Genomic DNA, 23190 nt, shown 5'->3' on the forward strand with positions numbered 1-23190 from the left:
AATGCATCTGAAAGTGTCGTGCACTGGTTGAATTTCGGCCCATCTTGGCATAACTGAGTAGCTCGGCTCGGTAGAGTGGGGCTCGGAGTGCAGAACATGCCCCGGAAGCCAGGCCACGGCCTGGCACATTCATTATGACTGTAGAGAGACCGGAGAGGTATGGCGGACGGCTAAAGAATGGATATCAAGCGTCACGGGGTGCAAAGCAAAAAGTGCCTTGGAGCTACACAGAGGCATCCCTTCTCAGAGGGGCGGCTATGCAAAATGGGACCTACTGGCAAACTTTATTATAGCCGAAGCAAAGGCCAGTATCTATCATTGTTTTACTGCAACGGAAAAAGGAGAAAGATCAGCTCCAAAATACGCTGAGTACTTCAAAAAAAGAATTGAAAGAAGAATCAGGAGGGAGTATCTATACCGTAAATTCAAGCGCGACATGAAATCCTTCATCGACATGTGGTGTCGGGGCGGCGTCCTTTCCGAAGTGGAAGATACGTAATCAGGGGACACGATATTAAAAATGAAAATAGAGCCATAAAAAAAAGAAGAATGTAATAATAAGGGCGGTCCCTATCGGGAGCATCACCACTCGGAGGGGGGGCCACATGCGCGGAGGGATGGGGTCCAAGGTTGCGGTAACCAGCCCCTTCGGCGGACCTCGCCTGTGCGCGGCCCTCCCCCTCGGAGAGTGCAAAGGCGGTGAAAAAAATAATGACTGAATGAATGAAAATGAAGAAAATAATGATTTTTGAGGAATAAAAGAAGGTGACGATGAAACATTTTAAACCTTTTAAAAAAAACCACCCATTTAATAATAATAATAATAATAATAATAATAATAACTGAGTAGAACGGGGTCTATCAAATTTTATTTCAGGATATTGTTCTTGCACAATGGCGTATGTTTTGTTATTATTGATCGGCTCTTGAATCATTTTAATTTGTTTTACTGTAATATGATTCTCAATGATGGCTGTAACACATCTTGCTGATTAGGAGTTACACAAGAACAACCTTTATCATCATCCAGGTAAAGTGAGAGCACAATATTGATTGAACACTATGAGGAAGAGGATGCCCACAGTATAAATTAGCATTGGCTCATATGAATTCCTCTCACGGGGGCAGAAAAAAAGTAAAACCTGAAATACTCATAGTGGCAGTCAAAACACCACCATTTTTATTTCACAGTATATTGAGGCACATATCAACCTTCAATTAAAAAAAAATTGGATGAGTTAACTGGTCTGCCTTTTGGTGATGATTCTGAAAATATGAAGTAATGTTTTTGAGCTAAAAAAATCGGTTAATAAACAACTGTTGACATCATTTTGGCTAACATAACAATGCAAGGGGAATAAAAGACATTACTATGGAAGCTATGTACTTGGATAGACAAGGGGTCAAAATTTCATTCAAATATATTATGTGGTTTCTGAGTTATGAATTTTTACCCTGTGCCCTGCACTCTGGAAAATGACTCCCACTAGCGCCACTTCTGAGCAAACATCTCAAACTTCGACTCCTCACATCTTGCAAACTATGAGAGTGAGGGAAGAAATATTTTACATGGGTCATAAGATAGGTGATAGTAGCTAGTGACAAAAATTTCATTAAAATCTGCGTCGGTGGGTGCCATGCCTGGGTGAACTGACATGGAATGACCCATTCCTAATTTTTTTTAGCTCTGCATGATTTGTCAATTGTGTTTGGTTGAAACTGGAAAAGCAGCCATATTATGTTGTTTAGATTAACTTGTGGAAAAGAGTGATAAAATAAGAAGATGGTCACTCATAAACATTTCACTCTCGCTTCTTCAAAAGCTGCGAATTCAATTAGGCACAGAGCTCAGGGAAACATCTCTTAATAATCACCTATAAAAGTTGCCTATGGTCGGATAGTTTCCTTGGTTTGATAGGGTATTAATAATCCTTAACTTAATAATCAAGCGCTATCTGCTAGCAGGATACCCTACGCTACCACCATGCTCGGCAGCTAGCAGCCAGACGTTACACGGGCCTTTCCCAGCATTAATACTTAGCCATTGCGTTTTCGTATGCAAGAAAATTTTCACTTTTGATTTAATCCCAAAAACAGATATCATGTGAAAGGAGCACCTGTACATGGCATCAACAGTTTCATGTCTTGATAGTTCACAGACATGGGACAACTATAGCTCGCTCTGCATACCACACATGCAAACAGGCTGTGACACTAGCAGCTTCAGACATACAGTAGGTAGTCAAAATCTCACCATGAATGACTTTTTTTTTTTTTAGTTTATTAATAGTTTATTAATAACAATATATACATATTCCATCATGTCTTTTAACATATAACAATCTAGGCCCCGCTAAGTCTCAAAGACTTGTCAGCGGGTTCCAATACATCACAAAAATATATGACAGCATTTGTATAATACAGATACATTTTCCCAACTAATGCAAGCATACATACACATGCGAACTAGCCTTCAATTGATATTCATATACATTAGTATACCAGTATCTAATACATTTATATACATTTTTTATATTTATATATTGCTTTCAAGGATAATAACATACATTAGAAAAACGGTCACTCGATTTCATTTACCTTCTTTTTCATTTTCCAACAACCAATTAACAGATATTTCAACAACATATTAACAATAATTTTTAACCATTGATCATCAAACATACACTTATTCCTTATTACATACATTGTGTGTTTCCAAAAAACCTGGTGAATTTCTAAAATCACTGCAGTGTGTTTAGAAGAAAATGACATTAGTGTCCCGTTTATGCATCCTTATGGTCCATTGAATTGTTCCACATGGCCCTAAGTAGAAGACTTGCGTGAAGTGCCATTGAAAAGTACTCTATACAAATTGCGGCACATTCACCGTTTCCATCCAGTAGCAGTGGGTGTTTGCACACATTGGATGCCATGGAAGTAAACAAGATTGAACTTGCTTTCACTCAATAGATGTAACCAATCATTCAGATATGAACTTTTCACTGTTATGAATGCTAAGTAGAATGAAAATGCATTTTTTTGCCCCCTTGAAGGTATGCAATCTTGGTGTAAAAGAGTCGAAAACATGCCTAACTTTGACATGCCTTAAAACAAAAAGTATAAAAATACTACCATTTTTATTTTGTTTTATTGATAGCCGAACATTTAAACTACCCACTGAGAAATTTTAAAGAAAATATGAGGTGCCCTTTTTAGTAATAAATTGTTAAATATAATGTCAAATTTTTATATATTAAACAAGTCCTTTTCGTTTATTATTCCTTCTAATGACTTGCAAGTTATGTCACAATGTGCATAAATAAGTTTTAATCAAAATAAAACAATAACCAATGGTTTATGAGCCATGGCTCCTTAGTAATCAGCATTTCTGCGATTTTTCATTTTTTACTCTGTGGCCTGACTCGGCAATGTTGAAAGGATGGTAACTTTATAACGGTTTCGTTCTGAGCTGAGATAAATTGATCATTATTAATCATAAGGATACTGCTTTCATGTATATAACCTTCAGAGAAATCGGTGATGGTCACCTGACATGATTTTGCACTACCTGCCTAATTTGAGATGAAAGCTCTTTCCGTTTTCAAACTCCTTTTGTGGGAACGAGGTAGATATTCCGTGTAGGAACAATGGGGATACATAAAAAAATATGTATTTATTTTTATGGTCACGTATTTTTGGTGAAACAGTTGTCATTATGGAGAAGCATTGGCCTAATCTTTTCACTGTATTTTTTTGTCATACAAATTATTGTGAGTTTTATTCTTGCTAAATAATCTTTTTATGTTTATTTTATATACCATTTTTGGTTTTTCTAAAAGAAGAGTTTTGTAGTATAAAATATTGTTTGTTAAGTTAACTTAGATACAGTAAATTATATAGATTCGGTTAAATTCGTGCCAGCATCCGCGGTTATACGATTGAGTCAAAAGATTATTATTGGTTAGTAGTATTTACTTAAACTTTTATTATTGTTTATAATTTTAGGTTAAATTTATATTGTTTTATAAATAATATACATTCATGATTCTACGAAATTTAGATCATAGACAAGGATTAGATACCCTTTTATATTAGACGTTAATATATTACCTGGGTAGTAATAGTTAAGTTCTTGAAACCCAAAGAATTTGGCGGTATTTTAGTCTTATAGTATATGAGAGTATTTGCTTTGACTTTTTAAGCATGTAATACTTTCTGATTTTGAGGTGAAGCTAGAGGGGCTACTGGTATCTCATGGGTTTGGGGAGGGGGGGGGGACTAAATCTGCGTTTGAGTCAGTATGTGGTAGTGTTGCTGACATCTATGATGAATTGATGATTTCATAGAGGTAGAATAGTGCTGAACATAAACACAGTGGGGCCAATTTAATCCTTCCATGCATAATAGGGTAGTTTCCTTCAACAAAGAAAACGAAAGGCATTGATTGCGATTCGTTACCCACCATTACTGTATTCATAATATACAAATTATTTCGTTTTAGAAATACCGGTTTAGACGAATGGCAATGGTCCATTTTTATCCTCATTTGAAAAGGGCCAGATTGGCGCCCATGCGATGCCACTCCACGTGACGTCACAGGGACCCAGTTTCTGTACGAGAAGATAGGAGTTTTACATCGTCTGAGATTACCAATGCATGCTTGAGGCACAGAGCTCAGGGAAACATGTCTTAATAATCACTTATTAAAACTGGCTAAGGTCGGAAAGTTTTCTTCATTTGATAAGGTATTAATAATCCTTATTTAAGCCAAGCGCTACCAGCCAGCAGGGTACTCAGCTACCCGCTAGCAGCCTGCGTCGTATCAGCGCTCAACTCGCCTCAAGGTCACCTCGCAGGGCGGCAGCGGGAAACAGAAATAAGCCTCACGGAGAGATTTCCCGGCATTCATACTTACGCGTCGCGTTTTCGCGCGCTTGAAAATTTTCACTTCATTTAATCGCGAAAAATAGATATCGTCATTTAAAAATCTAAAAGCGTGAAATACGTACTCCAGGAGTAATAATCTTTCGATTTAGGCAATAAAAAAATAATAGGAAACCACCCTATTGCAGTCATATATGGTCAGTGAATTGTTTAATAAATAACTTCAACAGATTCAGGCTTCAATTGGTGGAAGTTAGACATATTTAAATAAATGAAAGATCGTAGCACCTTTCTAAAAGATTTTTAAATGCGTACAACGCGTTTTGGCTCACTGGAGCCACAAAAATGCAAAACATGTGAAAATCTCCTTTATGCAGTGGGGTGTACCGGATGATGCCTCAGTGAGCCGAAACACTTGTACGCATCAAAAAACCTTGCGGAAAAGTGCTACGATCTTTTATTCATTTAAATAGCAATTAACTATTTGGCTAATTATCTTACAGCTTGATTGTAGTTTGTGATAAAAGCTGAACTCCATTAATATTTTAAACAATTGAGGCGTATGATAGTAAATTGAAGGGTTTGTGCCTGAGAAATCAGTTAGAGTAGCCCAGACTGGCGATGATCTAGAATTGAATCAGCTCCTCCTTAAGGTAGACGTACCAATGCCTGACCCATCAAGATTTTCTTCATTCCCAAGGGTAGACTACTTACCTTGCTCCACCTTTTTCAATGCCGTATTTTTTATGGCCTTCGGAATGATGAACACATCCCCGAACTAGTAGTGGTTCCGTTGAATGGGCCTTAGTTTGGCTGTAATTAATTAATTTTCATGCGGTACTTCTCACAAGCCGCGTATAATTCCATTATATCACACCCTTTTACAGACGGGTCAGGTGGGGTAGTGATAGCTTTTATGTCTACCAGCCAGGGGACCAGGGTTCGGAGCTTTGTGCTGGCTATATATTTTGTTGTCTTCATTGTGATCATACGGCGTCAACTTTTTCATTTATTTTAATTGCGACAAGCATGGACATGAGACTATTTTTTTATCATCATAATGGCGTTTAGGTATTTAAGCAGTGTCAGTTATATCCCTAGAAGTGCACACTTCTTTTTTCAATCATAAAGTGCACACTGGGGTCCAGCGGACCCCATGACTTATAAATTTTTTAATTTCAACCCCCTGATATTTTTTGACTATTTATATAGTAAATGTCAATAATAGATGTGTTTCTTACACAAATATGTAAATATAAGTTATTTATACATATTAAAATGAAAGTAAAACAATATTTTTCATTCTTAAGACAAAGAAATTCTTTAAGAAAGTCACCAATCCTACTTTTATTTACTCTTACGAATGTTTTAGATGTACAAACATATAGTTTTAACAGCTTAAGTATTACATTGTGTAGCTTATGTAAAAAAATGTTTCATATTTTTTCTTTCCATAAAACGTATTAATTTTAACAATTGAAAACAACAAAATTTTCCAGTGTTTTTTTATTTTAATTTTTTTCACAAATTTCATAAGGGCTTCCTATTGCTCCAAAATGTACATTACTATTATTTCTTTTACAGTCAAAATATAAATTTTCAGAAAAAAATTCTTTGTTGTTAATTTCTCACTCCAGTGCAGGTAGTACACAGATAACTTCGGTGCTCGTCACACATCGGAGCGCGGCACGATGAGCAATATAATTCTTGTTTTTCTGTCTCTATTCCTTGGGCATAAGCTGCATCGTGTTTTGCTTTGAAGGATTTCAGGTTTATCAATTGCTGATATTTCAATTTTTAAAATTTCCGCAATGGTATTCCTGATTGAAGAACGCAGGTTTTTTTTTTTCAAAATCCGTTGATGCAAATGAGGTTTGATGATTGACAAAGCCAAGTTTTTCAAAAATGTTCTCCGATTTATTTTTTCATTACTATCAATATGAGAGTAAAGAACCATTGCGTTTATACCAGCTTGGTCTAGCATGCCATAGAAAATCCGCATTGGCCATCGAAGGGTTTTCTGGCTGTTGTATATTCATGACACAGTTGATCAAATGTGTCTGTTCCTCCTTTAGTGGCATTATACATGCAAATAATCTCGGGATTTCCATTCTCTTCATTTATAGCTTCATCCAAATGAAAATATGACAACAAAAGCACTATTTTATTTCTTTTCGGTGTGAAAGACACCAGGGTCATGTCAGGGTTAAAGGCAAATCGTGAAGATTGAACAACAGCGCTTCTTGTAAAATCCACTGGAATTTGACGCTTGTTTTTACGAATGGTGCCCACCATCGTTATTGAATAATCTTTTAGCATCTTCTTTACAAGCTCAACAGAAGTGAACCAATTGTCGCACGTAATATTTCTATTCGTGCCATGAATTGGTGTTGACAATGTCCGTACATAATATGTCGGAACAGTTTCATCTGGATTGGTAACTACTTTTCCTATGTAAGGACAGGCATTTACCATGTAAAACGTTTTTGCATCATTCATCATTACAATTTTTATGCCATACTTGTCTGGCTTTCCTTTCATATATATCCGAAAGGGGCAACGGCCTCGAAAACCGAGAAGTTGTTCATCTACAGTACAACACTCATGAGGAGCGTAATATTTCTTGCAATTATCTACAAACCCTTCCCAAATTTCACGAATTGGCGCAAATTTATCGATCGTTCTGCGCTGCATTCTCTTGGTTTTATCATCAAAACTCAAGGTTGACAGCAAAAACAGGAATCGGTGAAGAGACATGGTGCATTGATACAACGTAGATCCAAACTCAGTTGACCACAGTTCATACAAATTTGTGTTGCACGTCTTCTGCACCCCAGAAAAATATGGAAGTCCTAAAAAAGCCTCAATCTCCTCAACATCTACATCACCGTGGTACGATTGAGGAATTGTGACATTTTGACGCTGCCGTTGTATTTCCTCATTTGTGTGCGTCATTATTTTTTTCGTAAAGCACTATCCAACAGTAATTCCCAAGCTTGCCGGGGAGTTTTGACGTCGCGCGCTGCTCCTTTTGGTCCGAAACCAAATTTCGCTCTCTCATTCTCCCTAATACAAACAAAAGAAGGAAAAAATATGAATGATATCAATAATATGCATTCAATGTATTCACACACACAAAAAATCGTTACCTAACCACAAATAATCATTGCAAGGGGATTTTACCGTATAAATTCTAGAGAGATAAAATTTGAATGCAATTGACGGAAAAAGTTACCCAATCTATCGTCCAGCTAGTTTATAGGCTATTTTCACTCGCGATATATGAGAGAACTCATTGAGAAAAGATTTCACGAATCATCCGGGCAATTTCATAAGGTGCGAAAAAATATCTAACGATACATGCTCTTTCGAAAAAATTAATATAGATTTTGGAATAAATTAGGGGGTATATATACCTCGTTTTTCAGGCTCCTTTGTCCGCCAGTAGTATCCATCTTTTCCACGCCAGAAGGTTGTTTTCCTGCCTCTTCTCAAGTGTCTGCCTCTCGGTCGCTATGCCCCTGCAGCACTTTCCACTTCCAAAGGAGGGTCTCTGTTACTTCCACTACCTCTGTCCGCATCATCATCATCTTCCTCACTATTAGACTCTGATTGCTCTTGTATTGAATCCACGTCACTGTCGGACACATCGCCCCCAATCCCTTCCTGCTCTGTCTCTTCCTCTTCTAAAGCCAGTAATTCCTGACGAATATCTTCATCACGCCTGATGTTGAATCGCTGCGAAGAAGACATCTCCAATGCAGTGATGCCTCACTAAAGGAGTGCGCAGGCGTACACCTTGTCTCGAACTACAATGACAAACAACTGCCGCTTTCTTTTTCTAAAGCCTTCGAAGGAGATAGGCTGGGGGTCACTAGCCGCTACTTCTAAGAAACCCCTGCCCTGGTTACTCAGGGCAATCGTGAGGATTTTGCCCCCCTTAGGGGGAATTCCCGGGACTCTAGTGGCCCATTCTAGTCCTCTCTAGTCCCATCCGTGTCGTCAGTTTATTGCCCGTCTGAAAAAGGATAAGCCCAAAAACCGGTGCCCTTCACAGCTGCGCTGTCCAAAGCAAAACATCTCCAAATGATTTCAAACGTCAATGTTTGATGAATAGTTTACTATTATGAGTAATATATGTTCAAAACTATTGCTCTACAATCCATTCCATTGAAGTTTGTTCGTGCGTCTTTCACTCCGAAATTCCTAAATTATTTGCAAAAGAGGAAACCAAGATATTTCACAAAAAAGTTGATGTCCTCAAATATCCCAAAGTGATAAAAAATGATAAATGGCTTTTTAATTACTTTAAACGTATAGATACGATTAAAACAAATACATTTGCAGCAAAAAAGGCAATAAACAAATGTGTTAATTTTTTTTCGCAATTTCAAAAAAAATTCATGAAGTGCACATTGGGGTCCAATGGACCCCAGACCATTTTCAATATTAAATTATAAAGCAATAAGCGCGTTGAAAAAATCACCACACACTAGAAACTTTTACTAATTGTAAGATATAAAAGGAAATTTACATTGGTATGAGCTTTCAATGTTTTGTGTATTACAAAAGTTATAGCAAAGAAATAAACTCCTGGGGTCCACTGGACCCCATTGTGCCCTTCTAGGGATTTAATAGCAGGAACAATTTTGATGCAAATTTAATTTATTTTTATATTAGCAATAGGCTTGAAACTTCTCCTGTAAGACTACTTATTTGTTTCAGTTCATCTTCTTTCAGCTCTTTGAGTATTGCTCTTTTATACCTTCAAATTAGCTTTCTTCTACGTATCTCTGCAGATCGCAGCTTCTTGGAAGGTCGAGAGAATGAGCTCCGTACCCTCAACTGCCCTTAATACTTGAAAGCTAACTAAGTGTAAACTAAGTTAGTTACTTAAAAGCTGCAAATTGATTCACTGACTGGTTGATTGATATTTATTCGCAGCCCGAATGGTGATAGGTGTGGGAGTTTGGCTTATTGGTAGGGATGGCCGGTTCGGATACCTCGAATTCAAATATCCGCGGATATTGCCCTTCATCGGATCCAAAGTCGCGGAAGACATCGGTTCTGGATCCGAAATTTTAAATATAGCTCAGTGAATAAGTTCGGAAAGAGTTCCGATTCTCTCTTCGAATGCGCCGTCGCATGCGATTCTTGTCCTACTCATGAACCGTTTCGTTTGAAAGCTCTCGCAGAAGTTACGTAGGATAACTTCAGCCGTGGAAAATAAAAAGGCAAAATGCGACTGGCACATAGTGTGACTCTTCCCAAGAGATTGAACAATCATCGCGGGAATCTCAGCGTCAGGAATTTGAAAATGCATTCGGATCCGAAAATATCCGATCCGAAAGATCCGGCTCCGAAAAAAATTTCAAGGATCCGGATCCGTGAAAATGGGGAACATGCATAAAATTTGTTCATCATGCTAGTAAGTCTTATTGAATAGACAAATTTATCACGAGTCCTAATATATAAGCCAAAACTCTCCTAGAACTACACAAACGTCAATAAATGCTTATTAAAAGTGATGAAATATCGCTTGATGTCACGTGACCTGAAACGCCTTCTGACGTCATCGCACGGTACACCATTCACTTTGCTAAGAGAGTGGGAGAGCAGAGTTTGATTGCAAGATATCGAAGTAAAAATCATCAACGAGCTTTGTGGTAGTTCCTCAAAGGACAAGTTGACAAGGGATTTAAGAAAGCACAATACGGCAGTTTACTAATGGTAGACTTTCATATGGCGGCTGATTTTCTGAAAAATAGTGATTGCTTCCAAATGTCACCAAACAATCCACTTCATTTGTTTCAATAACGCCATGGCAACCCAACATATTCACAATCTGCTGTTTGACGTTAAAACAGCAATTATTTTCGTGATATTTGCGTTTGAGCCCCTGCATAGACCGATTTTCTATTCACTTCATCCGTCTGTCATCAGTGGATTCCGTGCCGTGACGTCACGCTCCGATGACGTCGTGTTTTCAAGCAGGCGATGAAGATTAATTTTCAAAGACTCATAACTTAGCTGAAAAACATTATTCATCCGCGAAATTTTTGGTGAGTACATTTGAGATAGGGAGCTTCTCATTCACTTTCGGAGCTTTGAAAAAATTGTGCATATTTAAGAAAGCACAATAATTCCTGGATCCGTCCATCCCTACTTATTGGACGTAAATGTAAAAAAAAATCATCGACAGGAATAATATGAAAACTGGAAAAATTCGATTAGACGCTGCCAGGGCACCCCAAGGAAGGCCCCCCCAAAATGTGCGCGTAATTTAAAAAAGAATAAGACCAAACACGACGTATTTCTGACTTTATTTAAACATTTTACGCAAGGAAATAAATGTCAAAATACGACGGAGACTTAGCATTCTGGCGAAACTCGATATCCTCCCAGCTTAGCTTCTTGGAAGTTGATGCGGTATTTTATCCGAAAACATTTATCAAGTTACAATTTATGAGTTATGCTATAAATCTCTATTGTCACAGTCACAGGCGAAAGGATATTTTCTTATGATATTTGGTTTCTCCCTGCCAGCTAGGGGCGGATCCAGGATTTTTTTTCTGGGAGGGGCACAAGCAAGGCCGTATCCAGGATTTTGTTCTGGGTGGGGCACAACGATACCTCGTAATACAAAACGAACGCAATCATAATGGGACCGTATTAAAAATCTTGCATATTTTTGAGGGTCTGGGGGGGGCATGTGCCCCCGTGCCCCCCCCCCCTGGATCCGCCTATGCTGCCAGCAATTCAAATTCATCTGCTTATCTCGTGAGAACTTACAAAGATGGACTGAAAATAATTGAAGAAGAATAAAATCCGGTGGAGATGCGCGTGTATTTTGCAAAACACCTCGGATTGTCCGCTAGCACTTGACGGTAGGAGTGGGAGTAAAGCAAGCTACCTGTGAAAATAAGTTGGATAACGCCGAGTATCAGATGGGGGTGCCGCCGAAATGGCGTTTGGGAGATATGAATGTATGCATCAGACAGAAATCAATCGTAGCAGTGTAAATGCCGAGACGGCATGGAATCATTTTTTCGCGAGGTGGTGTGTCCCCTTAGGATATTTGAAATAGATGTTAGATGAATCAACTATATGACTAAATTGTTTCCATAAAATTAAGGTACTCCATTAATCAGCTAAATTCCTGTTTGAATCCTTTGAAGGAAATAAAAATTACTCACCAAAATGTTGGGCTTCCTGCTGCATAGGCAATCTTGTCAAACATTCCCGCATTCATCGTTTTTTTTTTTCGTCCACCCCCTTGAAAAATGATAGATCGAGGTTCCACTGTGTGCCTTTTTATTTATACATTCATCAAGTGAAACAGAAGAAGAAAGGTACGTTTAGTTTAGTTTAGCGTAATTCTAGTATTCGAGGTATTCGAATATTCAAGCAATGAATTAATACAGTGGAACTTGGTTATAACGTCATCAAAGGGGCCAGCAGATTTTTAACGTTATATCCGAGTGACGTTTTAAAAAAAGCAGCCTTAAATCCGAGTGAAAGGACAAATTAAAAACGCAAATGTTCCGCTGTATACAACGCTGTTTATTGAATGATGTGCTGCTCACACGGAGGTAGGTAGTGATGAGATTGATGATCTACTGTAACTAACGAAACAAGCAATACAATAGAATGTGCCTGTGTCAGTGATCTTGTAGAATGTAGGGGTGGAAAGGGATAAGACCCTGGTATGCGGGACAGCCCCCGCTCCCTCCAGACACCAATTAAACAAAAGAGTTGCATCCCGTCACCGGCTCAACGTCCAGCTTGTGACCTGTTTTTGCTTTTGACGTTTCTACACATGGTTTCTATGAACTTTGGGACATGATACAATTACACTACCACTTTTGGAACCTAAGAATCGCAAAATTTTTGACGCTATACCCGAGCGTCGCAATATTTGTTGACGATATAAACGGGTTTTCGTACAACATAAAATGTTCGATTTTGGCTGGTCCTCTTTTTCTCTTTCCATCCATATTTCCATGTAGAATCTTCTTAGGCATCCTTTCTTCACTCATTCTTTTTACATGACCTAGCCAAGCTAGCCGTTGGGTCTTCACAAACCTCACTATGTCTTCGCCTCGGATAATATTTTCTATTTCCTTGTTTGTTCTTATCCTCCAAGTAACCCCATCTGTCATGGGACCATATATATTTCGCAAAACCCTCCGTTCAAATATCCGCAGAGCTTGCTCGTTTCCAGCGGAGATGCTCCACGTTTCTGCTCCATATGTCACGACCTGTCTGATAAGTGTCTTATAGATCTTGAATTTCATCTCCTTAGATAGAAGAGTTGACTTCAGGAGTTTAATATTGGCAAAGTAAGCCCTATTTCCAGCCATTATCCTCTTGTTGATATCTTCTGTCATTGAGTTCTTACAGTTTAAATTAGTACCGAGGTAGCTGAAATATTTTACATTTTCAAAGTTGTACTGCCCAAATGTAATCATTACGGGAAAGCTTCATGAAAATATGCCTAGAATGTCTTTTTCCCGAGGAAAAATTATTTGTCAATCACCACGGTTCCGGTGTGCAAATAGCTTGGCCAAAAATAACATTTTACAAATGTAAAATATCCATTCCCCTGCACTTGTGGTGGTAATTAAAAATATTACAGCCAATGGAAATCTTACGATGGTGGACTGGTCTCAATAATGGTTCAAAAATATGTTCACGACGATATATTATCACCACGATATGACTATATGGACAGTTTAATATACACAGTTGTATGACGAACGATTGGAAAACTCCGACTGAAAAACTCAGATGGCAATCAAGGAGTGATTTATGCATTTTCATTGTTTGAATCAGAGGCGGTATAGGCAATGTAAGGAATACATTACTTGATTATATGCGTACACTGTTTGAGACCAAGTCCGAAAATGGTCAAACCAAGATGGCGGAATGCTGACCACGTTTAAAACTCGATTACACTGCCTCCAGTGTATTCACAACCTCCTTGATCGTGATGTATATCAGTTGATCCCACTGCTATCTTACGAGTTTTTTTTGCCAGACCAGATATACACTATAGTGTCAAGGTCGGTATACGGTCGATAGCATACCTCATAAAGTGCGATGTTATTGTAGATTTTCATTTGTTTCTTCTGCAATCTATCCACCACAGATCCCTTCTCTTTAGGATCAGAAGGAAAACGAAATATTCCTACTCCGTTTTTCGTGGAATTGGAGCAATGCGGAGAACTACAGCACACAATTTTTTGAAATTAATTCACATGCCCTATGCAAAAACCATGTATACAACAGGGAGGCGGGAACCAAGATAGTCAAACCGAAATGCACTATGGGAGCGTGTGACGACCTGTCCTTTACGGACCTTGGATAGCGTACCTGATAGCAGCTGCCATATGGTGGCTATTTAGATAATTTTTCCATTGTAAATCGCCTTAGAAATACTTTTCTTGCTTCTAGATTTTATTCACTTGAAAATGGGGATTTAAATCGACCACTGTATGGGTTAACTTACATTAGACAATACTTATAAAAATATTGCAATGAGCAAAAATTCCTGACCACTTATTTTGCGTGTACAGCAACAAGCTTATTTTTTTATATATTTTATAATATAATTAACTTATGTGGTTTTTTGAAGTGGTTACCTTGCTTCCTATCGAATGACGTGTAAAATTTGGAATGAATCATAGATTTAATGTCTGACTGATGGTTATAATGAAATTTTTTTCTAGGGCTCCCAGCTCCTCCCATGCGAACAGCATCAACTATATTCTGCTGGCAGGAAGAAATGCAATATTTGATCCTAGCAGTTCCCTCTGCTTCAGTGTCAATTATTGAATGGAAGAGTGGAGGATTTCATGCAGGGGAAGGAAGGAGTGTGGTGGATATAGACTCGGTATCTTATCAGCATGAAGAACACCACATTGTTCCATCTTGCTGAATTCCCGATGATGGCCAGTGTCGTATCAAATATTCAACCACCTAAAACCGTAGGCGACATAACCACAGTGAGTGATGTTGGGAGTAGAGGGGGTTGTGATGCACCGAATATCCCAAATGAACTAAGACTTGTCACAATCATTAAGAAGGAAAGATCTGGCTCAGAGACAGTCGTTGGACAGGAAGAAGAGACAAGTAATTGCGTAATCAAAAATTCTGGAAATGGTTTCGGATCAGATGCAAATTCATATTACTGCTTCCTCTGCAGAGACGGATTTGATACAAAAAATGAACTCATTAACCATATTGAAATTCATTTTGGTGTCAGCAGTGTGGAAATTGATGCAGAATCATCCATGGGAAGAGATGAGTCTGTGGAAACCCCTGTATCAAGTGGTGAATGTACAGAACACATAGAAATTTATTTTGGTGTCAGTGATTTGGAAATTAAACCAGAATCATCAGTTGCACAAGATGCGTCTTTCAAAACCCCTTTATCTGGTGGATACAGTAATAGTTCTTGTGGTGTCAGCGGCGTGGAAATTGATGCAGAATCATCTATGGGAAGAGATGAGTCTGTGGAAACCCCTGTATCAAGTTGTGAATGTACAGAACACATCGAAAATCATTTTGGTTTCAGCGATTTCGAAATTAAACCAGAATCATCAGTTGCACAAGATGCGTCCTTCAAAACCCCTTTATCTAGTGGATACAGTAATAGTTCTTGTGGTGTCAGCGGCGTGGAAATTGCTGCAGAATCATCCATGGGAAGAGATGAGTCTGTGGAAACCCCTGTATCTAGTGGTGAATGTACAGAACACAAGGAAATTAACTTCGGTGTCAGCGATTTGGAAATTAAACGAAAATCATCAGTTGCACAAGATGAGTATTTCAAAACCCCTATATATAGTGGAGACAGTGATAATTCTTGTGGTGTCAGCGGTGTGGAAATTGATGCAGAATCATCTATGGGAAGAGATGAGTCTGTGGAAACCCCTGTATCAAGTGGTGAATGTACAGAACACATCGAAAATCATTTTGGTTTCAGCGATTTGGAAATTAAACCAGAATCATCAGTTGCACAAGATGAGTCTTTCAAAACCCCTATATCTAGTGGAGACAGTGATAATTCTTGTGATGTCAGCGGTGTGGAAATTGATGCAGAATCATCTATTGGAAGAGATGAGTCTGTAGAAACCCCTGTATCAAGTGGTGAATGTACAGAACACATCGAAAATCATTTTGGTTTCAGCGATTTGGAAATTAAACCAGAATCATCAGTTGCACAAGATGAGTCTTTCAAAACCCCTTTACCTAGTGGATGCAGTAATAGTTCTTGTGAGCTCATCTCCTCCAAGGCTTTAAGGGAGCAGAGACTAACTGCTGATAAAATTAAATCCTTTTCAATTCCTGATGATGGGCAGTGTGATGGGAAACATATTACGGAATTTAAAAGCGAAATAGACGAAGCCAAAGAGACTGGTGATGGGGGTACAAGTGGTTGTGATGCGCCATATTTGCCAAATACCCTTAGATGTGTCAGAGTCATTAATAAGAGAATGATTGGCACAGAGGCAGTCATGGGGGACAAAGAAGAGCCAAGTAATTGCTTAAACAAAAATGTTGGAAATAGTTTCGGATCAAATGAAAATTCCTATAATTGCTTCCACTGCAGAGACGGATTCGATACCAAAAATGAACTCGTTGACCATATTAAAATTCATTCTAGTGTCAGCAGTTTGGAAATTGATTCAGAATCATCCATGGAAAGAGATGAGTCTCTGGAAACTCCTGTATCAAGTGGTGAATGTAATGGTTCGAATGAGCCCTCCACCACCTTCAGTTTAAAACAACTGAAGAGTGGGAGACAAGTCCTGGGGCAAAAAGGAAACGGGGATCTAAATAAGATCTCTGGAAGAATTTCGGAGAAGGACAATGTGAGGAGTAGTCTTGTTGTAGATGGGAAATCACGCTCAGAAAGTGTCTCCTCAACGTCCTCCTCTGATAATGAAAACATCCTCCATGATGTGTCTGCAAGGACAAATGACGAATCTTACGCGTGCGGTTTATGCTTCAAGTTTTTCACTGAAATTACCTTCCTGAAAAGGCACATGAATACTCATGCCCAAGAAAAACTTTATCCATGTAAGGCTTGCAACAAATCTTTCTCTTATAGTAGTAGCCTTAAAATTCACATGCGAAGCCACACCGGAGTGAAGTCTTTTTCGTGTAACGAATGTTTAAGATCTTTCTCTGTAAAGAGCGTGCTCGACATCCACATGAGAACACACTCAGGAGAAAGGCCTTACGCATGTAGTGTGTGTGGTAAGTACTTTGCCACCGCCAGCAACCTCACCAAACACAAACGAACTCACATTGGAGAAACCTTATCTATGCGTAATATGCCGCAGGTCTTTCCGTAACGGTTGTAATTTCAACAGGCACATGAGGAGACATACAGGGGAGAAACCATTTCCATGCAGCATTTGTTCCCAGTCATTTTCCGAGAGGAGCAGCCTTAAGGTACACATGCGCGTGCACACACAGGAAAGGCCTTATTCCTGTGGAATTTGCGGCAAATCCTTCAGCCAAGTGTCGAACTTCAACAAACACCAGCGAGTTCACACGGGAGAGAAACCTTTTGCGTGCAACGAATGCAAAAAAACTTTCTCCGACAAGAGGACGCTCACCACACACTTACGTTTGCATACAGGAGAGAGGCCTTACCCGTGTGGCGTGTGTCCCAAGGCGTTCAATTCGAGCAGCAACCTCTCCACGCACGCGCGCATCCACACTGGAGAAAGGCCTTTTTCGTGCAGCGTCTGCGGCAAGCGTTTCACCCAGAGGGTTGCCCTAAACAACCACACGCGCATTCACACTGGGGAAAGACCTTTTTCGTGCAAGTTTTGCGGCAAGAGTTTCGCCAACAGATCCAGTCTCGCCTCGCACTTGAGGAACCACACGGGAGAGAAACCCTACGCTTGCGGCGAGTGCGGGAAGACCTTCGGCCAGAGGGGCAGCCTCACGCAACACATGCGCACTTACGCGGGGGAGAAACATTATTCCTGCGGAATTTGCCGCAAATCCTTTGCGCAAATAGCTCTCTTCGACAGTCACCAGCGGATTCACTCCGAGGAGAAGCCCTTGTCGTGCAGGGAGTGCGGAAAGTCTTTCTCTTCGAGGAGCAACCTCGGAAAACATGTGCGTTTGCACAGGGGAGAGAGGCCTCATAAATGCGTCACGTGTGCCAAGTCGTTCACTACGAGAACCTGCCTCTCCATACACATGCGTTGTCACACGGGGGAAAGGCCGTTTTTTTGCACCGTCTGCAGCAAGCGTTTCACCCTGAGGGGTAGCCTGCGCAACCACATGCGCATCCACACGGGGGAAAGGCCTTTTTCGTGCAAGTTTTGCGACAAGAGTTTCGCCAACAGCTCCAGTCTCGCCAGGCATTTGCGGTCCCACACGGGAGAGAAACCATTCGCTTGCGGACATTGTGGAAAGTGCTTCCGTCAGAAGGGCAACCTTGCCTACCACATACGTGCTCACATGAAGAAGATACAGTAGTCCCGTGGGGATTGCGCTGAGACTTCGATGGTTGGAAGCATTTCGTCGGCCACGTGCTTGCACGTACTAGAGAGAATTGCCATTCTATCAGCATTTGTACCAAAATTTCACCAGAACTACCAACCTCAACAACCGTATACTTAAAAGACAGAAGGGCAACATTGCCTACCACATGTGTGCCTACCATAGGTGCACACTTGAGGAAGAAACATTAGTCCCGTGGGGATTGTGCTGAGACTTTCGATTAGTCGGAAGTATTTCGTCGGCCACGTTCTTGCGCATGCAAGAGAGAAATGTGATTGTATCAGCATTTGTACCAAACTTTCACCAGAATTACCAACCTCGACAACCGTATGAGTAAATACAGGTTAGACTGTTCTTGAAGTTTATGTTTATAGGCACATGGCATGCTTACTCATGTATTTAATTATTCATAATGATATCATCACTGTGCGAATTCATCAGGTGTGGATCAAGAAAACCACTTGCCACGTACTAAACTTTCACCAGAACTACTAACCTCGACAACCGTATGAGTGAACACAATTTATACTGTTCATGAAGTTTCTGTTTATAGGCGCGTGGCTAGCTTATTCATGTATTTAATTATTAATAATGATATCATCACTGTGCGAATTCTTCCTTGGCGAAATCTGTGCCGAGGGGCCCCATAGCTAATTTTCTCGTCCACTTCCAGTGATAAATAATGATGTGGGACCTTATTTTGATGGTGTGCCTTCGACATAGATCCATGAGTTTGGTACTGTCTGGTAATTTTTTTTACTATGTACTTTTCACTAGTTTTTGAAGGAGTCTGGTAACGAAAAAATGGGATATCAGGCCAGAAGGTGGGGACCAAGGAAACCACTTGCCAATTTTTTTAATGAAGGCATAATTTTTACTGAAGTGTCTTGCTGAAACTCTGTCTGAAACAAAAATATGTCCTTTTGCTGAAACAAATGTAATATTAATGGATAAAATAAATGTGTATCTGAACTTGATATTCTAATAAATTTACCATGCCACTTTTCCATTTGTAAAATAGGGTTAATTTTGCTCTTATTTATTTGATTGGAATAAATTTTCATTTACAGATTGTCTTAGAAATTTTAATGGAAGCAATTCCTTGCAAAGGGTTTCTTTCAAAATTTTCAACACTGTCTCATGATTATTTTTCCCTTTATGTATCAATTGAAATATAATGTGTGATTGATGAAGAGAGTGCTTAATCACAGACACTTGATTTGCTTGTATCTTTAAAGTTGTGCTTACCTATATCCCACCCAACGGCTGTGTTTGAGGTTGTATGCTTCTTTATTGCCTTGAAATCATCGGTTTTAATCAAATAATCTTGAACTGCATTGCTTTTTTTGAAAACATAGCTAGACTTTGTTAGAGCTTAATTTGAAGACCTGAATTTTTGCCGGAATCTACGATGGAAAGCATTCTGGCAGTCCCAACAAAACACATCTTCCAACCATGACACTCTTCACCCACTGGATCAATTCGCCCCACCGTCTGCACGAGAGCCTAAACCACTCCTTGCAAACCATCCCGTAGAGATATTCATTAAACATTTTCTCAACAGAATCACTGACCACAATTTCCTCCATTCTCTCACCCCACCTAAAAATCTCACACGCCTGGAATTTCAGGCCTTAAGAAATCTCTCCACCAACAAAGACATCATCATAACCTAAGCGGATAAGGGCTCAACGGTAGTCGTTCTTGACAAAGAAAAATATGTGGAGGAAGGTTTAAGGCAACTGAACGACCCGACTTCCTATTCTCCCCTCCCTAATGATCCCAACCCGCAATTTCAAAAAGAAATCCTCTCCTTTCTAAAAAATTTTGGCCCCGCAGAAGGACTCAGCCCCTCCGATATTAATCTTCTCTCACCTGCCGATTTCAACACTCCACAATTCTATCTTCTCCCCAAAATACACAAACCCAATAACCCAGGCCGCCCCATTGTGTCTAGCCGCAATTCCCCAACCGAAAGAATATCAGCCCTTCTAGATCACTACTTGCAACCTCTTGTCACCACCCTTCCATCTTTCATAAAAGACTCCTATCATTTCCTAAGCATACTTAACTCAACCCCTATCCCTACCGGTACCAATCTCCTAATGGCGACAATTGACGTCGTTTCACTCTATACTTCTATTCCCCACCACGAAGGCCTCAATGCCCTCAACTACTTTCTTGTCCAACGCCCTCAGCCTCACTCTCCCTCCACTAACTTCATCATCCAATTAACTGAACCGATTCTTAACAAAAACGCCTTCAATTTCAACGACACCATCTACCTACAAAAGCGAGGAGTCCCGATGGGAACCAGAATGGCCCCAGCCTATGCAAACCTCTACATGGACCACCTGGAAAGCTCCTTTCTAAATTCCCAAACCCTCAAGCCTCTCTTGTGGGTCCGATTCATCGACGACATTTTCTTACTATGGGCCCATGGGCGAGATTCGCTTGACACATTCATTGCGTCCCTCAACTCCACCTCATCCGTTTCTTTCACTTCATAAATTTCTGCTTCCTCCCTTACCTTCCTTGACATAAACATTAGGGCGGATCGCAAAAATCGATTTTTTTCAAATCCATCTGGCCCAATGAAAAAAAGTTGTGGGACCGATCAAAAATAAGGCCTGAAAAATTTGAGACGTGTACGTGAACCCCTGACCCTCGCTCAAATGCAATTTAGGGGGGGAAGGTCAAAATTCGAAAAATATAATATTTTATGGTCATTCCCTATAGATTTTGCCGAGTTACTGCCCTTCTAGGGCAAAAATTTCGTGCATTTTGACGTATCTGCCACCTTTTAGCCACAAAATGCCTAATTTGAGTCCGCGTCCGCGAAGAAAATACTCCAACGCCCACGCAGCGTCGCGGATACCAGAGCCGCAGGCCGATCCCTTCCCCTCCACGCTCGCTTCTCCCCCTCCCACGCCTCTAACACAGCATAATTCATCCCGCGCATGCTGCTAGGAGGTCGTTTATCTTTCATAATATAAATCAGAAGATGGTAGACGGTAAAAAACGATGCGTAGTGAGACGACTTATCCCTTCTTTGGCGCCTCGTCGGCGTTAAACAAATCGATGTTACCAACTTTTAGAGAAGTGATGAAATAATTTTAGACCTGCGCGCGCACGAAAGGAGACTACGGTCTTGAAGACGCCTCTCGAGTGGCTATGAAGGTTTGGGAACTTAGGTTATGCACTTCTATTCCGGTATTGTCCAGCTGTGACTAAATGGATGAATAAGGGTGAAGGCCGCCGGCGTCCCCTCCCCGCTCCCCTCTCGAACGCCCCAGATGCAGCAAAATTCACACCAAGTGCGTCTTTCTTCGTTAGTCTTACTAATATCTGATTTATCAGCATCGTCCAGTGAGGAACAATCACGAAGGAATTATTCAATTACCTGCTTTCCAGTCTGTATTTCTTATGTTATTGTCATTCCTTGTCTTTTGCTGCTGTCAACAAAGTTTTGGTAAATTCTTTCGCGAATCTCTCGTCCGTATGTATAATGAAAGGAATATTGAAATTGAAATTTGAACTTTCATCAATAGATTTTTAAATTCCACAGCGCTAAGCTCGGATAAAGCCGAAGGAACCGGAGTATCTATCCAATATATCATCAGCGGGTAGTGCTTTATGTCGATATTAAAATCCAGCAATTAAAAAATATCTCGAATTGGTCGCCAAACGCATCCTTGCGGAAACGCATATTGGGTCCCTAGATTACCCTCCCAACGTTTATGTCGCTATTCCAAGCCAACATAGTGCAATTAGCAAATAGACCACTGTAAGGGATGAAATACGATTTGATGCTTTCCCGGCGAATGGTGTGGGTAAACTCTTTTTGAGGTTCAACAAAATTTATCTCTTAGGATGAGCCCCCAGTCGGAGCTTGAAATGTTGGCCATTATGGAAAAATTAACCAGGTGGGAATCCCGAGAAGAGTCTACCCACACTGCAAGGGATGTTGGAATTACGCTTATAGCAAAGGGATGATGCCTCCTTTTTGGGCGGTATTCGCTTGGTACCATCATAATCAAATCCTTTTTAATTCTGTGTATCTAATTTTCACTCGGAAAGGAATCGATAATCGCAGATTTTATAACTTTTGCTAATCCTCCGACGGGGAAGGCAAACCTCCAAAAGTGGGACCCTGTTTCTTCAACTAACACCACACATTCCCCTATAAACTTGTATTGATAAGTCCTCTTCCCTTTTTTCATCAGACAAGAGTATAGTCTTTCATTCCAATAAAATGAGACAGTCCCTTTGGTGACACCTCTCTTTTCTTATTCACAGTAATTAGCATCATTTTCTGTCTACGTAATTAATTCCGGTACACTAGCTTTGATATATCTTACGAAGTTATGACTTTTGCGTCAGCTAAAGTTGCGGGAACGATCATTGCTGTTGCTTGGTTCTTGCATATACCTCTATCACAGTTGGCAGACGCATTTTCCCCGAAGAAGTTCCAATTTAAGGTTATAGTCCTTAATGTTTATTTCATGAGGAAAGTAGAGATACAAATCGGCTAATTTCTCGCCATTTTAATTTTCTTCGGATGAATTGATGAAGAAAACTTTTGATACTATTTTCCCGTGCAAGAATTGACGATGATGACTCAACGCTCGCCTACGATTCCCTTTTTTCCTAAGTTGTCGAGTTTCTTTAGGGATCAATCCAGCAGCCATGATCTTTCTCTTCGTCAGATTGTCTCTCAAAATACTTCTCACTGGGGGAACCTTATGCTCCTCCATGCACTTACACGCAAAAATA

The 23190-nt window shown here is 39.9% G+C and overlaps 2 protein-coding genes across 4 annotated transcripts in view; both read left to right on the forward strand.

The window, feature by feature from the left end:
• LOC124172812 (zinc finger protein 271-like) overlaps positions 1–17255 on the forward strand; it is a 57002-nt gene extending 39747 nt beyond the window's left edge. For all 3 annotated transcript variants that reach the window (XM_046552298.1, XM_046552300.1, XM_046552299.1), the window contains exon 3: positions 14616–17255. In XM_046552298.1, coding sequence (XP_046408254.1) covers positions 14793–17246 — 2454 coding nt within the window. In that variant the 5' untranslated portion in view covers positions 14616–14792 and the 3' untranslated portion in view covers positions 17247–17255. The remainder of the gene's footprint in view (positions 1–14615) is intronic.
• LOC124172813 (zinc finger protein 2 homolog) lies at positions 17255–19391 on the forward strand. Its single transcript, XM_046552301.1, has one exon. The coding sequence runs from the start codon at positions 17269–17271 to the stop codon at positions 18388–18390; it is 1122 nt and encodes a 373-aa protein (XP_046408257.1). The 5' UTR covers positions 17255–17268; the 3' UTR covers positions 18391–19391.
• Positions 19392–23190: the final 3799 nt, after the last annotated feature.

The sequence above is a fragment of the Ischnura elegans genome (genome assembly GCF_921293095.1).
Source record: "Ischnura elegans chromosome 13 unlocalized genomic scaffold, ioIscEleg1.1 SUPER_13_unloc_3, whole genome shotgun sequence".
Taxonomy (NCBI): Eukaryota; Metazoa; Arthropoda; class Insecta; order Odonata; family Coenagrionidae; genus Ischnura; species Ischnura elegans.

Coding starts and splice junctions, on each gene's coding strand:
- LOC124172813 (XM_046552301.1), top strand. CDS start 17,269: ATGAGGAGACATACAGGGGAGAAACCATTTCCATGCAGCATTTGTTCC.